The 13,560-nt window shown below is 41.7% G+C and overlaps 1 protein-coding gene across 5 annotated transcripts in view; it reads left to right on the plus strand.

Moving 5' to 3' along the window:
- The window catches only part of LOC132119537 (histone deacetylase 11-like), an 81,873-nt gene that overhangs the window by 51,171 nt on the left and 17,142 nt on the right, over window positions 1-13,560 (plus strand). For all 5 annotated transcript variants that reach the window (XM_059529594.1, XM_059529592.1, XM_059529590.1 and 2 more), the window contains 3 exons: window positions 4,603-4,645; window positions 8,129-8,205; window positions 9,208-9,270. In XM_059529594.1, the coding sequence (XP_059385577.1) occupies window positions 4,603-4,645; window positions 8,129-8,205; window positions 9,208-9,270 (183 nt within the window). The remainder of the gene's footprint in view (window positions 1-4,602; window positions 4,646-8,128; window positions 8,206-9,207; window positions 9,271-13,560) is intronic.

The following is a 13,560-nucleotide window of genomic DNA, read 5'->3' on the forward strand; positions in this document are numbered from 1 at the left end:
CTTTTGTACAGTGGAATGGCATGTGGATTCAGATTTATTGAACAGTTTCATATCATAATCCAGCACTGTCATCATGTCCTATGAGATCTGTACCAAATACTATATTTCTTCTAGTTATCATTTTTTTCTTGACCTCTAGTCTATAAAATCCTAAAGGAAAGTGTACATTATTTCATTAGGAATTTCTCTTATTATTAAAATCTTGAAGAATTCTAATGATAGATTTTTATCCCAATCTACAATCTAGCAACAAGAATCATTCTAAAATAATTTAAAACACAAGTGAGATGTTTTGGAACCTCTTGCACATCTGGGCATTCAAAGGCAAGTGCTTAGATCATAGTCAATACAGTGGTAAAAAATGAAAAAGTCCTGCACACTGGTGTAGCAAATATTTATGAGGTCTTTGATCAAAATGAGATTTTTAGTGAATTCAGGCATATGGCTGAAAGGGTCTTTGAAAAAATGGTGGCTTTATAATAAATACTTTCAAGTTACAACTGTGAGACCTTTTCTATTTTAATAGAAAACATAGTGAGACTACTATGATCAGCAAAAGGATACAATTCACCTGTAGGGCATCAAAAGGAATAATAATAAAAAAAAATCTTTCAGGATTTTAAAGTTTTATAGCTGCCCAAGTAATTTAATTTTATCAATACAATACAAATAGGGTTCAGATAGATTACACCTCTTTACATAAAGACTTAAAAGTCAAAAGAAAATCCTTCAGTTTATCCAGTAGTGTCTCATGTGGTCCTGTAGGTCTTAAGATTGTACAAGCTCTAACAGGGTTTTATTCAGTAGCAGTTTTCAAGCAAGTTGCACAGAGAAATTGTAATAGAAATGGTGTACACATTGCTTTCAGTAGGTTTTGTACAACACCAGGTGATATACTGCTTGGAGGATGTAATACAGTGAGTCATCATCTTGCTCAGGCTCCAGCTCCATGGAGTATTGTTCAAAGTTTTGCTAGGAATTGGAACATTTGGTGACAAAAATTTGTTTGTTAGGGCCTAGTTTGGGCCTCTCATTGGCATAAGTTAAAATAACCTGGGAAGGAACAGCCGGTAGGGAAGGCTCTGAACATCTGTGATAGAGATGCTTGGAGGAGTTTCTCACAGGTAACGCTTCTACAATAACACTAACAGCCTCTTTTGAAGCTATCATAGAAACCGACACATTACTTGCTGCTTTTCTGCTTGGGAGTTAAATAGAGGAACAAAAAGAAATAAATAAAGGCTGAGAGTGCTACTTTAATTCCTAATGAGTTTTCTGTGTTTTATTTCTCAGAGGAATTTCTGTTTTCGGATCTTAATAACCTGCTTGAATGTTTGTGCACTTCATCCCATGACAGTTTCCTCTGTAAGAATTGTTTTCTGATGTTTAAATTGTTGTCTTTAAATATTTTACATGCTTAAATTTAAGCAGTTAGTACACAATGAGAGCACAACTGAGAATTGTCACCACTTTGAAGACCATTTGGTATTTATACCAAGAAAAAAAGAGTGCCAAAGTATTTAACTATAATAATAGTAATAACTGATTTTTACATTTTCTCAGAAAAATATGAGAAGTGCTTGCTTGTGAAAAATCACTACCATGATGCTAGGGTAATCTAGGTCGGGCGAGTCTTTGTGAAATTTCAGAACAACTGAACCAGTTAACTAGAAACTATATCAGAAAACCAGAAAATAATTCACTGCGGTTTTGAATAAAATCTTACATATTCTTTTTACCACCTAAAATTACAGGCGCATCTTAATAAATTAGAATGTCGAGGAAAAATTAATTTCAGTAATTCAACTCATTGTGAAACATTGGGCTTCCATACCACCTTAGCAGTGCCACAAACTGATCACCTCCATGCCTTAAATCGGCATGGCAGTAATTAATGCAAAAGGAGCCCCTACCAATGCAATGTTTACGTATTGACCTCACTGTATAGTGCCTCACTGTATCCTTTTTTTTTTTTAGAGAAAAAGATGGACAAGTGCCATTTAATTTTTATGGTAATCAGCATTATGCCAAAAATGCTGTTGATTGAGCTGAACCCAGGAGATTCCTTTAAGGCATGTCAGGTGTCAATCTTCTATCAGCTGTACCATCTTGAGGACGTCCTTCCCTCTTTTCTGTCCTCCCTGTTATTCCAGTGATGTAAAAGACTGTAGTAAACTACTTTGCAATATGCCAGGTGTTCTCCACAGTGCATCTGCGCTCTGACAGACTGCACTGCGCGGCAGACAAACTCGCGATGAGTGTTCTCCACACGTCCCTCTCAGCCCGAGAACATAATTATACCTCCCATTGAGCCCTTCTCAGGGCCTGCTAATTGACTGCCATTTCAGTCAGCAGTCGACAGGCTGGATGGAGCTGTAGTTCTGGTTCTGGGAACATGTGAGTATGTGCAAGCCATCCCCGTCTTAGGTGGTGCTCAAGGAAGTTCAAGGTTAGATATTGTGGGTGTTGGGAGAAATTATGGGCAGACTCATATCATTAATCTCTGTTCTGTTGTTGTGGATTTGTTTATTATCAGAGTCTTCATGTGATGGTTATGAATGAGATCAGATGTGCACACTTGTCTTTGCTTTAATAGCACTATTTCAGTTACAAATAGTGTGGTCGAGCTTGAGATTAGAGATGCAAAAAGTGGTGGTGGATGTTTGTATAAATTGATGCTTTTCACACAGAGCGGTCGTGGTGTCATTTATGTAGTTTGACTAAAAATAGCATTGATATCAGCTGTTTTGATTTTGAAGAGGATATATTTGTTTTTGCCACATGTCAAGGTTTAAAAATAAGCATGGCCCAGAGCCAGTATGAATGAGCAAATTCTAATTATGTCTCAGAAAACTCAGTCATCATTGCCCCAAGGTTTAGTAGATGAGTATACAAATTTGTGTTCATTATATACTTATACACTGCTTAGGGATCTAGGCAGTGAAATAAAACGCAGATGGAGATTTGTCAAAGTGTGCAATTGACTTGTGAAAGTGCATCAGGTGGAAAGTGTTGGTGTAAATAAATCAATAATGTTTTACACTATTTCATTATATTCCAGTAAAAGTCTGAGCAACAGAGATACTTTTACAGGAATTCATGACATTTTTAAATATATTCAATTTTAAATTGTAATAAAATACGACAATATTGATGTATTTACTGTATTTTTTATATAAATCAGCTGAACTAAATGTGAACTACTGGCCAAAAAAGAGGCTTGTATAGACATATTGCCTTTTCTGTTTCATTGAGAGCAATGGATGATTTGAATAAAATATTAATCATGAGTAAATTTATATGCACTCTGGTCCTTGAATTGATGGAATGATTGCAGACTCAAACATTTGATGCAGTTTTACTGATGGATCCCCTATCATTATAGAAACCCAGAGGAGAAGGAGAGCAATAGAAAGTTAAAAAGGAAAGATAGAGCTGAGTTGAGCTTAGCTGTGCCTCCTCGGAGCAGCTCAGGGCTCTAGGCTCACTGATAACCTTCTCCTTATGCAAAGCCATGCACTGGCTGCAGCCAAGGGATTGAGCACAAGAGCAGTGTGTGTGTGTGTGTTCGTACCTGTGTGGGGATCTCCTCTGAGTTTGGCACTCTACTTCAAGAATGACTTAAAGTAGCTTTAAATGCACTCAGAAGAGAGAGTGTCATGAGTGTACTGGATTGTATATCAATTCTAGTGCAGTTAAACTGGTCTAAAAATATTATCATTATTTGGTATTTCAGTGTGTGTGTGTGTATAAATATATATATATATATATATATATATATATATATATATATATATATATATATATATATATATATATATATATATATACTAATCTCAGTTGCACTTTAGTGCTAAGTGCTAAGAGCTTCCAATTCCAATGACTCATGGAGGCAACAAGAAGAAATTATAAAAGGAAACACAATCTAGTCTCATTTTGAAAAACTAGTGTATCTGATTACTATTTAAACAAAGCAGCACTAGGTTTCCTTTTTTTTGCAAACCTCATTGGAATGTGTCACTCTTGGATGATGGTCTAATCTGTGATCGACAAATGTATTACCCTTGCTGTGATAGAAATGCTAGTTTTAAGACATTTCCTGTTATTATATCCTGACATTAAATGTATTTGAAAGATTGGATTTTCCCTATGTTCACGGGAGATAATAACTGAAATGCAAAACTAAGATAGAAGAAAGATAAATGAATTAAGGAGAGAATATACGAGGAAACCATTAACAACTAAGATAAATAACTAAACTGGAGAGTATTTAAATATTAGAAATGCACAGGCTCTATAAAAAGCTGCACAAACCCCTCCTAAACCATTAGTAGATGCTACCGTATATGCACAGAACTTTTTTGTAAAGTTGAAAGGATTTGTAATTGGAGATGAAAGAAGTTCAGATAATGTTGAATCCTCCCTCAGCTTTAGCGCCAAGTTACTCTGCTTTTGATTTATCCAGCATATGAACAGAATTCTGTTTTCTGTTAATTTATTGATGACTCGAAAGGGGAAAAATCCCAGCTGGAAAATGAGCCATGAAAGCAAAGTATTCTCTCTCTATCTCTCTTATATTTATTTTTTTATTTTTTTACCTAGGCTGGAAAGCTGGCAATGGATCGAGGATGGGCAATAAATGTGGGTGAGTTCTCTTTGTTATGTAATATATATATATATATATATATATATATATATATATATATATATATATATATATATATATATATATATATATATATATATATATATATATATTAGTAACAGGTTGAAGAATCACATGACATCGAGGTGTGCAAAAAAAGGCACCATGGTTTAATTTATCAACCAGTGACAGGAAGTGTGGGAGTGCTCGCTGGATGGTGCGCTGATAGTGGCAGTGTTCCAAGTGCAGCGTGTCCATGCATGGGGTGCTGATCGGTCATGGGATCTCTGTAGGGGAACAATGGAGAACAGCGTTAGCATCCAGCCTTCTTGGATTGTCGGCGGCCATGACCGATCAGCCTGTGACGAAGTTTCCAGGTGTTCCTTGTGTGTTTCCAGGGCGACGCTGATGAGGCTTCGGGACACACGTCACCCCCCCCCCCCCCCCCACCCCCAAGCGTTGTCCTGGTCCTCCTGAGTGTGCCCTGACTTACCAAAGCTGACCAAATCTTGGAGAGCCCATCTGCGTTGGCGTTGGCCATCCCGGCCTGATGTTGTATTGCTGAAGTGGAAGTCCTGGAGCACTAGGAACCACCGGGTTACCCGGGCGTTGGTATCCTTTACCTGGGCCATCCACTGTAGGGGGCCATGGTCAGTTATCAGGGTAAACTTTCTTCCCATCAGATAATACCTTAGCTCCAGGACTGCCCACTTGGCCAATGCCTCCCTCTCCATGGTGGCATAGCGTTGTTCCGCAGGGGTCAGCTTTCGGGTGATGTAGATCACTGGATGTTCCTCGCTGTCCTGTATCTGCGACATCCAAGAGGCCACGGGGCTGCTGCCTGAACAGGAGCTCAAAGGGGGTGAAATCCGTGGAAGTTTGCGGGACCTCCCGGATGCTGAAGAGGACGTAGGGCAGCATTCCTTGTCCTAATCCCGTCTGTCTTCAGCTGCCACATGTCTCAACATTTGCTTGAGGGTCTGATTAAAACGTTCTACTGAGCCATCCGTCTGGGGGTGGTAGACCGTGGTCTGGGGTTGTTTCACCTTGAGGAGCCGACAGAGGTCTGCCATCAGCTGGGACATGAAGGGTTCCCTGGTCGGTCAGAATCACAGCTGGGATGCCGACTCGGCTGCAGAGGAGGAACGGCTCTTGGGCGATGGCCTTGGCAGTGGCCTTACGCAGGGGAATAGCCTCAGGGTACCGGGGGGCATAATCGACGATCACCAGGATGTGCTTGTGTCCTCGAGCAGACTTTGGCAGTGGCCCCACTAGATCCATCCTGATCCGCTCGAAGGGCACCTCAATGATGGACACTGGAATTAGCGTGCTGGGGGGGAAGGGTCCGTGGCGACGTTCGTTGACAGGTCGGGCATGCCTGGCAGACCCGCTTCACCTCGGCGTCCAGGCCGGGCCAGTTGAAGCAGTCACGGATCCATTGGATTGTGTTATGGGCTCCAAGGTGGCCAGCCATGGGATGTGAGTGTCTCTGTCTTTGCCCATGGCACCACTAGCAAGGGTTTTTCCTCCCCCCTCCGCGATGCGACACAGTAGAGCAGGCCTTTCCTGACAATGAAGTGTGGGACCGGGTGGGGCCCTGGCTGGACCTCTTTCCCCTCAATGGAGGGCGGGGTGGTTTGGTGGGCATGGGCTCGTCCTGAGGCGTGGGAGCCGCCGGCCTGCTCACTGACCGTGAGGTGTCCTCCGGCATGCGTCGCTCCTGGACCACCCTCCAGGGAAGCGGCACCGCTCACTCCCCAGCCTCTCGTCGTTGGCCCGCATCCGCCAGATTGATGGCTTCCACCAGCTCGCCGAGAGTCATAGGATTCCGCATTCCAGCCACTTGACGATGGGGGCGGGGTAGGGCACGTAGGAGCCGGTCGACCACTACATGCTCCGCCACCTGACTAGCGGTGGTATCCCTGGCCAGCAGCCAATGCTGCGCAAGCCGGAAAAGTTCTGCAGCTTGGGCCTGGGCTGGCGATCGTGCGTTGTATTCCCAGTTGAAGAAGAGTTGCGCTGCGGCATTTGGCAACAATCCCACCCGAGACAGGATTTACCGCTTCAATTCTTCGTAGCTCTCACCGGACTCGGTTGGGAGGGAGAGTGAAATAAGGTAAAGACTGGGGCGAGAAGCCGTGCCCAGCCCGGGCGTTCCCAGCCCTCTCGTGTGGCTATACTCGTGGGGAAAGTCGTGGCTTAATGGTTAGAGAGTCGGACTCCCAATCGAAAGGTTGTGAGTTCGAGTCCCGGGCTGGCAGGAATTGAGGTTGGGGGGAGTGCATGTACAGTTCTCTCTCCACCTTCAATACCACGACTTAGGTGCCCTTGAGCAAGGCATCGAACCCCCAACTGCTCCCCGGGCGCTGCAGCATAAATGGCTGCCCACTGCTCCGGGTGTGTGCTCACAGTGTGTGTGTGTGTTCACTGCTCTGTGTGTGTGCACTTCGGAAATGCAGAGCACAAATTCTGAGTACTTGGCTGAATGTCACTTCACTTTCACTTACTCTCGAACATCTGTAGGTACATCTCCACATCATCGTGGGCAGTCATTTTTGGTATCAGCTGCCCGGCTTGGACACGGGGATCAGGCGGCGGAGCATGTCAGCCTGCCTGGAGGATGGCGAGCTCGCGTTCCGTCTCCCCCTGACGGCTAGCGAGGTGATCCACAATTTGTTGCTGGCAGATGCTGACCTCGGTTAGATGTTTGAGGATTTCTCCCGTGATGAGGGGGAGGAGCGTCCGCCTGCACAAAAAGAGGGAATAAAAAATAAATAAAAAATTATATGTATTTTTTTTTTTAGTGGAGAACAGTGTTAGCATCCAGTCGTCTGGAGTGATCACTCACTAGACGTGTGTGTGTATATATATATATTTATTTATTTATATATATATTTATATTATATGTACTTATATATATATATATATATATATATATATAAGTCATTCAAAAGATGGCTTCATATTAATGCATTCACTACTCTATTCTCATCCTCATTTCTGAAGATAGTAGGAAAAAAATCGTAGCTCCTGCTAGCTCAGCCATTTCATTCTTGCTGCTGAGAAACGGAGTCGCTCTTTGCCTCTGCATTGCTTAACATTAATAGACAATGGACAACTGTTCATTCAAATGCGCGCGTTGTTCCTCGGAGTGTGTTGCACAGTAATTGAAAGGTGTGAATCAGCAACTGGGGTCGTGTGAATAAGCAATAAATGCTAATCAGCAGCCGACCTGCTCCCGTAGAGGAGTTTCCGGAGTGCAAAGTCATTTAATGAGGCTAAATGTGGCAGGCCATGGGAGGACAGATTGGATCTGTTGCCTGAATGTATAAAAATGGTCCTAATTAAAAGCTAGTCTCTCAATCACCCACATTTTGAGGGAACATTCAGATTATTCTGGTGGCACTGGAAAATGGGTACCATTTTTATGCAGCATTCATTGAGGCAAGCTGTTTTAAAGGCTCCATTCTGCTTCTCTTGCAGGAGGAGGCTTCCACCACTGCTCTAGTGACAAAGGAGGAGGTTTCTGTGCCTACGCTGACATCACACTGGCTATCAAGGTGAGATGTCTGCATCAAAACATTAGAGAGTGCAAAATGGGCCCCTATAAGCAATTTATTAATCATGTAAAACAGCTGTAAATAATATGAATGAATTATGAATATGAAAAATTCACAATGGCTTGAACAGTTTATGTGCCAGATTTACTGTACTAACAGCTTGCGCCAGCACAAACCGTCTTTTGCCGTTAAAATAGTACTGTCAGGATTTACTCATTTCCGTGCAGTGAATTAGTGCTGAAAAGGTGTGGATACAGATAATTTGGTGCATGACCTTATTGAATATGCATTTGAGTTTCCCTTTCAGATGCAAAATTTATGGGAGGAGAGTATTAAAATGAACCATTCAACATGATTTACAAATGTTTAAGTGAATCGTTTTTTTACACTGTTCTTTTTATTAAAAATATTAAGAATATATTCCTTTATTTATAAATAAGTGAATAATAAAGAATAATGAATACTAAAACAAACTTTGGAAAATGTACTTTTTTTTTATTACATAAGGAGCAATATCAGTTGCAATATCACGATCATCTCCAAATTAATCAAATATAGTATTGTTTTACTATTGTAACTTTGACTTTTACTTTGGAAATTAACATTTTGGGGTTGTGGATTTGCTTAGATTATATTCAGAATAGTTGCTGTTTGCTAATGTTAAAAAGGTAATGTAACTTTACTCTATTTAAGAAATAAACGGACTAAAGATAAGAGGATTACTTGTATAAACATGTCATTAAACCTAAAATAATTTATTTAAACACAGCATCTGAATTTATCATTTCATTAAAAAATCCTGCATGGACTCATGGGTACAGTTATCATGTTTGGTATCTATGTAACATCTTTTTACTGAAACTCATCCATTGATTTCTTTTTGTTTCCACATTCATTCCACACTCATATTGTTGCTATGTCATGAGATCCACAAACCTCTTTGCAATTTGTTCCTCTGTCAGGCACAACCTAACTGCTTCCCTTGTGTGTTTGCCTCTGCAGTTTCTCTTTGAGAGGGTGGAGGGAGTTGTCAGGGCCACCATCATCGATCTAGATGCCCATCAGGTGAGCAGTCCTTTTCCAACTCCACTCTGTCAGTCAATGGAATTGACACTGTAGACGAGATAATACCCCCTTTTTGGAGGTAAAATCAATAACTCTGCACTCTGAATACTTATATGCAACAGCTTGGACTCTTCTGTAACTGAAACATGCTTTCTTCTGCAGTCATGGCTCTATTAGTGTTTGATGTTGAGTGTGTAATTAAGATGATTGCCATGGCAATCACTACCCAATGATGGCAATGCTACTCTTTTGCACTGTCAAGTAGGTTATAATATTGTACATGATCTTATAGTGTGTAATGAGGTAATGGCTTTTTCTGTAGTTATTTTACCAACTTATAAGTGCATTAACTGGTCATGTCATGCATTTTTTACATTTTTTTTCCCCCGTGGTCCACTTAAGATTTTCTTTTCCCAAAGTTTCAAAGATCAAAGAATCCTTAAAAAATGCATTTCAGGCTGATTTCTTTATTTTTTATTTTATTTTTTATATTCAGGTTTGCATCACGTGAATAAATTAACATTTTATATATATTTAAATATACTTTAAATTGTAATAATATTTCACAATATTATAGTTTTACTGTAATTTTGTTCAATTATTTGCAGCCCTGATAGCATAAGAGGCTTCTTTCAAAAAGATACATAGAGGTAGATTTTTGGTAATAATAGAGGGAAAATAGAACTTGTGACAGTTCTGACACTTGCCGTATGTATACATAGTAATGTATACCAATCTCTCCTATTTTAAAAGCAAAATGTATTTTTGTATTCTATATGGCATCTTCAGAGACCAGATATGCAAATTGTAAGAAGCCACTGTGTTGCTCTTAGCAGCAGTAGAATATGTCATATCCGATGCAGTGCTGAGATGTTAAATTATCCTGCTGTTTAATAAAATATGACTCTTCTTTAATCATTCTCATTAAATTATGGCTTTTATGGTCCTTAACTGGGAGTGTAGACTTCACATGGTTATCAGCCGTATGCCAGTCACTGATATTATCATGATATTTGCTTGGTCCAAAGTTTATTTATAGGCTGACAAATTAATTAACACCAAAGCAGCTAAGTACTTGTGAGACTACATGCTCATTGTGATCTGGCTTCTCTCTGTGGACATTGGGGACAGTGAAGGTGAGCAGAAAATATTTAGTTTGACGTCATGCTCATCTGAGTGAGCGAGAGAGCAGGATGAAGTGAAAGAGACAAGGAAGTGCTTGAGGAGATAACAGAATGAAAAAGAGAGCTGTCTCACAACCAAGGACTCTGAGGTAAAGAGTTGAATGAAACAGTGCTCTAAATTGGCAATAAGCTACAAAGAGTTTCAGATGACAGCTGTCACACTCATTTTTGACATCCGTAATTCTTTATCTTGTCAGGTTTTCAGTAAGCTAATAATGGTGTTTTATAGTTTTTCAAGATAATGAAAGGAAAAGAAGGCAAAATATATGTCATCTACGTATAGTGAACGTTTACTGAGAGAGTCTCAATGTTATGATTCATTTTTTTTTACCTTGTAATAACCTGATCTTCTGGTGAAATAACTTCTTTCCGGTGACGTATGCTGGACTTCTCCGATCAAGTCTGCTTAAACTCCGCCCCTTCTTACAATTGAGCAGACTAGGTGAAGAAACATATTCAACCACAAGTCAGTCTTTTTTCAACCCAACTTTGGATCAAATATGGACTAACCCAACTACTGGGTTGAAAATTTTATTATAAAATTTAACCCAAAAGTTGAGTTAGTCCATATTTGACCCAGTTGAGTTGAAACAACCCAGCATTTTTTAGAGTTTAATGATAATTGCGGTCAAAGTTGTTGTCTTAACTAGTGACAAACCTATATACAGTACAGACCAAAAGTTTGGACACACCTTCTCATTCAAAGAGTTTTCTTTATTTTCATGACTATGAAAATTGTAGAGTCACACTGAAGGCATCAAGGGCTATTTGACCAAGGAGAGTGATGGGGTGCTGCGCCAGATGACCTGGCCTCCACAGTCACCGGACCTGAACCCAATCGAGATGGTTTAGGGGTGAGCTGGACCGCAGACGGAAGGCAAAAGGGCCAACAAGTGCTAAGCATCTCTCGGGGAACTCCTTCAAGACTGTTGGAAGACCATTTCAGGTGACTACCTCTTGAAGCTCATCAAGAGAATGCCAAGAGTGTGCAAAGCAGTAATCAAAGCAAAAGGTGGCTACTTTGAAGAACCTAGAATATGACATATTCAGTTGCTTTTTTGTTATGTATATAATTCCATATATAATTCCACATTTGTTAATTCATAGTTTTGATGCCTTCAGTGTGAATCTAAAATTTTCATAGTCATGAAAATAAAGAAAACTCTTTGAATGAGAAGGTGTGTCCAAACTTTTGGTCTGTACTGTATATATATCCACTACAGGATGCTTAAATATTTGGCTGTTTTGAGACTGTCACCCTCTTATAAACTAAATAATTAACAAGCTGATAAACAAAAGTTTGCATCAGTTGCAAGTCTATCAATTACTAACTCGCAATTTATGTATTTTTAAACACACACACACTTAACATTTTTGTAGAAACCGAGATTTTCAAAATTATCCAATGCATAGAAAATTCTAAAGAATTATAATTCTTGTAATATTAAAAGTTATATGTATTTACGGTCACTTTTGATCAGTTTAATGAATAAAGGTAGACTTTAAATGTAAAAAATATATATATATATATATATATATATATTTTTTTTTTTACATGTGTGTATATATATATATACATAAAAAAAAAAAAAATACTGACTTCTAAATTTTTATGATAGTCATTATCATTTTCCCCGCCACTGGAAATTTCAGTGTTTTCCGCTAGTACACATCTTCTGAAAGAGTATTGAACGCATGGATCAAAACTCAGCAAGGAAGAAGCAGAAGCAAGTGATCGTGTAAGCAGATGCACACTTAAAATAATGCGAACATTAAACATTAATCCATCCATCCATCCATCCATCTTCTACCGCTTATCCGGGGCCGGGTCGCGGGGGCAGCAGTCTAAGCAGAGAACCCCAGACTTCCCTCTCCCTAGACACTTCCTCCAGCTCTTCTGGGGGGACACCGAGGCGTTCCCAGGCCAGCCGGGAGACATAGTCTCTCCAGCGTGTCCTAGGTCTCCCCCGGGGTCTCCTCCCAGTGGGATGTGCCCGGAACACCTTCCCGGGAAGGCGTCCAGGAGGCATCCGGAACAGATGCCCGAGCCACCTCAGCTGACCCCTCTCGATGTGGAGGAGCAGCGGCTCTACTCTGAGCTCCTCCCGGGTGACTGAGCTTCTCACCCTATCTCTAAGGGATCGCCCAGCCACCCTGCGGAGAAAGCACATTTCGGCCGCCTGTATCCGGGATCTTGTCCTTTCGGTCATGACCCAAAGCTCATGACCATAGGTGAGAGTAGGAACGTAGATTGACCGGTAAATCGAGAGCTTCGCCTTGCGACTCAGCTCTTTCTTCACCACGACAGACCGGTACATCGACCGCATTACTGCAGAAGCTGCACCGATCCGTCTGTCAATCTCCCGTTCCATCCTTCCCTCACTCGTGAACAAGACCCCAAGATACTTAAACTCCTCCACTTGAGGCAGGAACTCTCCATAATGATTAATGTTTACCCCTCCTTGAACTGCCACCTTAACGTGGTGGAGGGGTTTGAGTACCCAAATGACCCTAGGAGCTATGTTGTCCGGGGCTATATGCCCCTGGTAGGGTCTCCCAAGGCAAACAGGTCCTAGGCGACGGGTCAGACTAAGAGCGGTTCAAAACCCCTTATGAGAAGGAACAATCAAAGGACCGTGACGTCGCCCGGTATGGCGCAGCCGGGGCCCCACCCTGGAGCCAGGCCCGGGGTTGGGGCTCGTATGCGAGCGCCTGGTGGCCGGGCCTCCCCCCACGGGGTCCGGCCGGGCTCAGCCCGAAAGAGCGACGTGGGGCCGCCTTCCCGTGGGCTCACCACCTACAGGAGGGACCGTAAGGGGCCGGTGCTTAGACAATCGGGTGGCAGTCGAAGGCGGGGGCCTCGACAGCCCGATCCCTGGACACGGAAACTAGCTCTAGGGACGTGGAACGTCACCTCACTGGCGGGGAAGGAGCCCGAGATTGTGCGTGAGGTAGAGAGGTTCCGACTAGCGATAGTCGGACTCACCTCTACGCACATTTTGGGCTCTGGTACCACACTCCTCGAGAGAGGATGGACTCTTCACCACTCTGGAGTTGCCCAAGGTGAGAGGCGGCGGGCTGGTGTGGGTTTGCTTATAGCCCCCCA

The sequence above is a fragment of the Carassius carassius genome, chromosome 38 (assembly GCF_963082965.1).
Source record: "Carassius carassius chromosome 38, fCarCar2.1, whole genome shotgun sequence".
Taxonomy (NCBI): domain Eukaryota; kingdom Metazoa; phylum Chordata; class Actinopteri; order Cypriniformes; family Cyprinidae; genus Carassius; species Carassius carassius.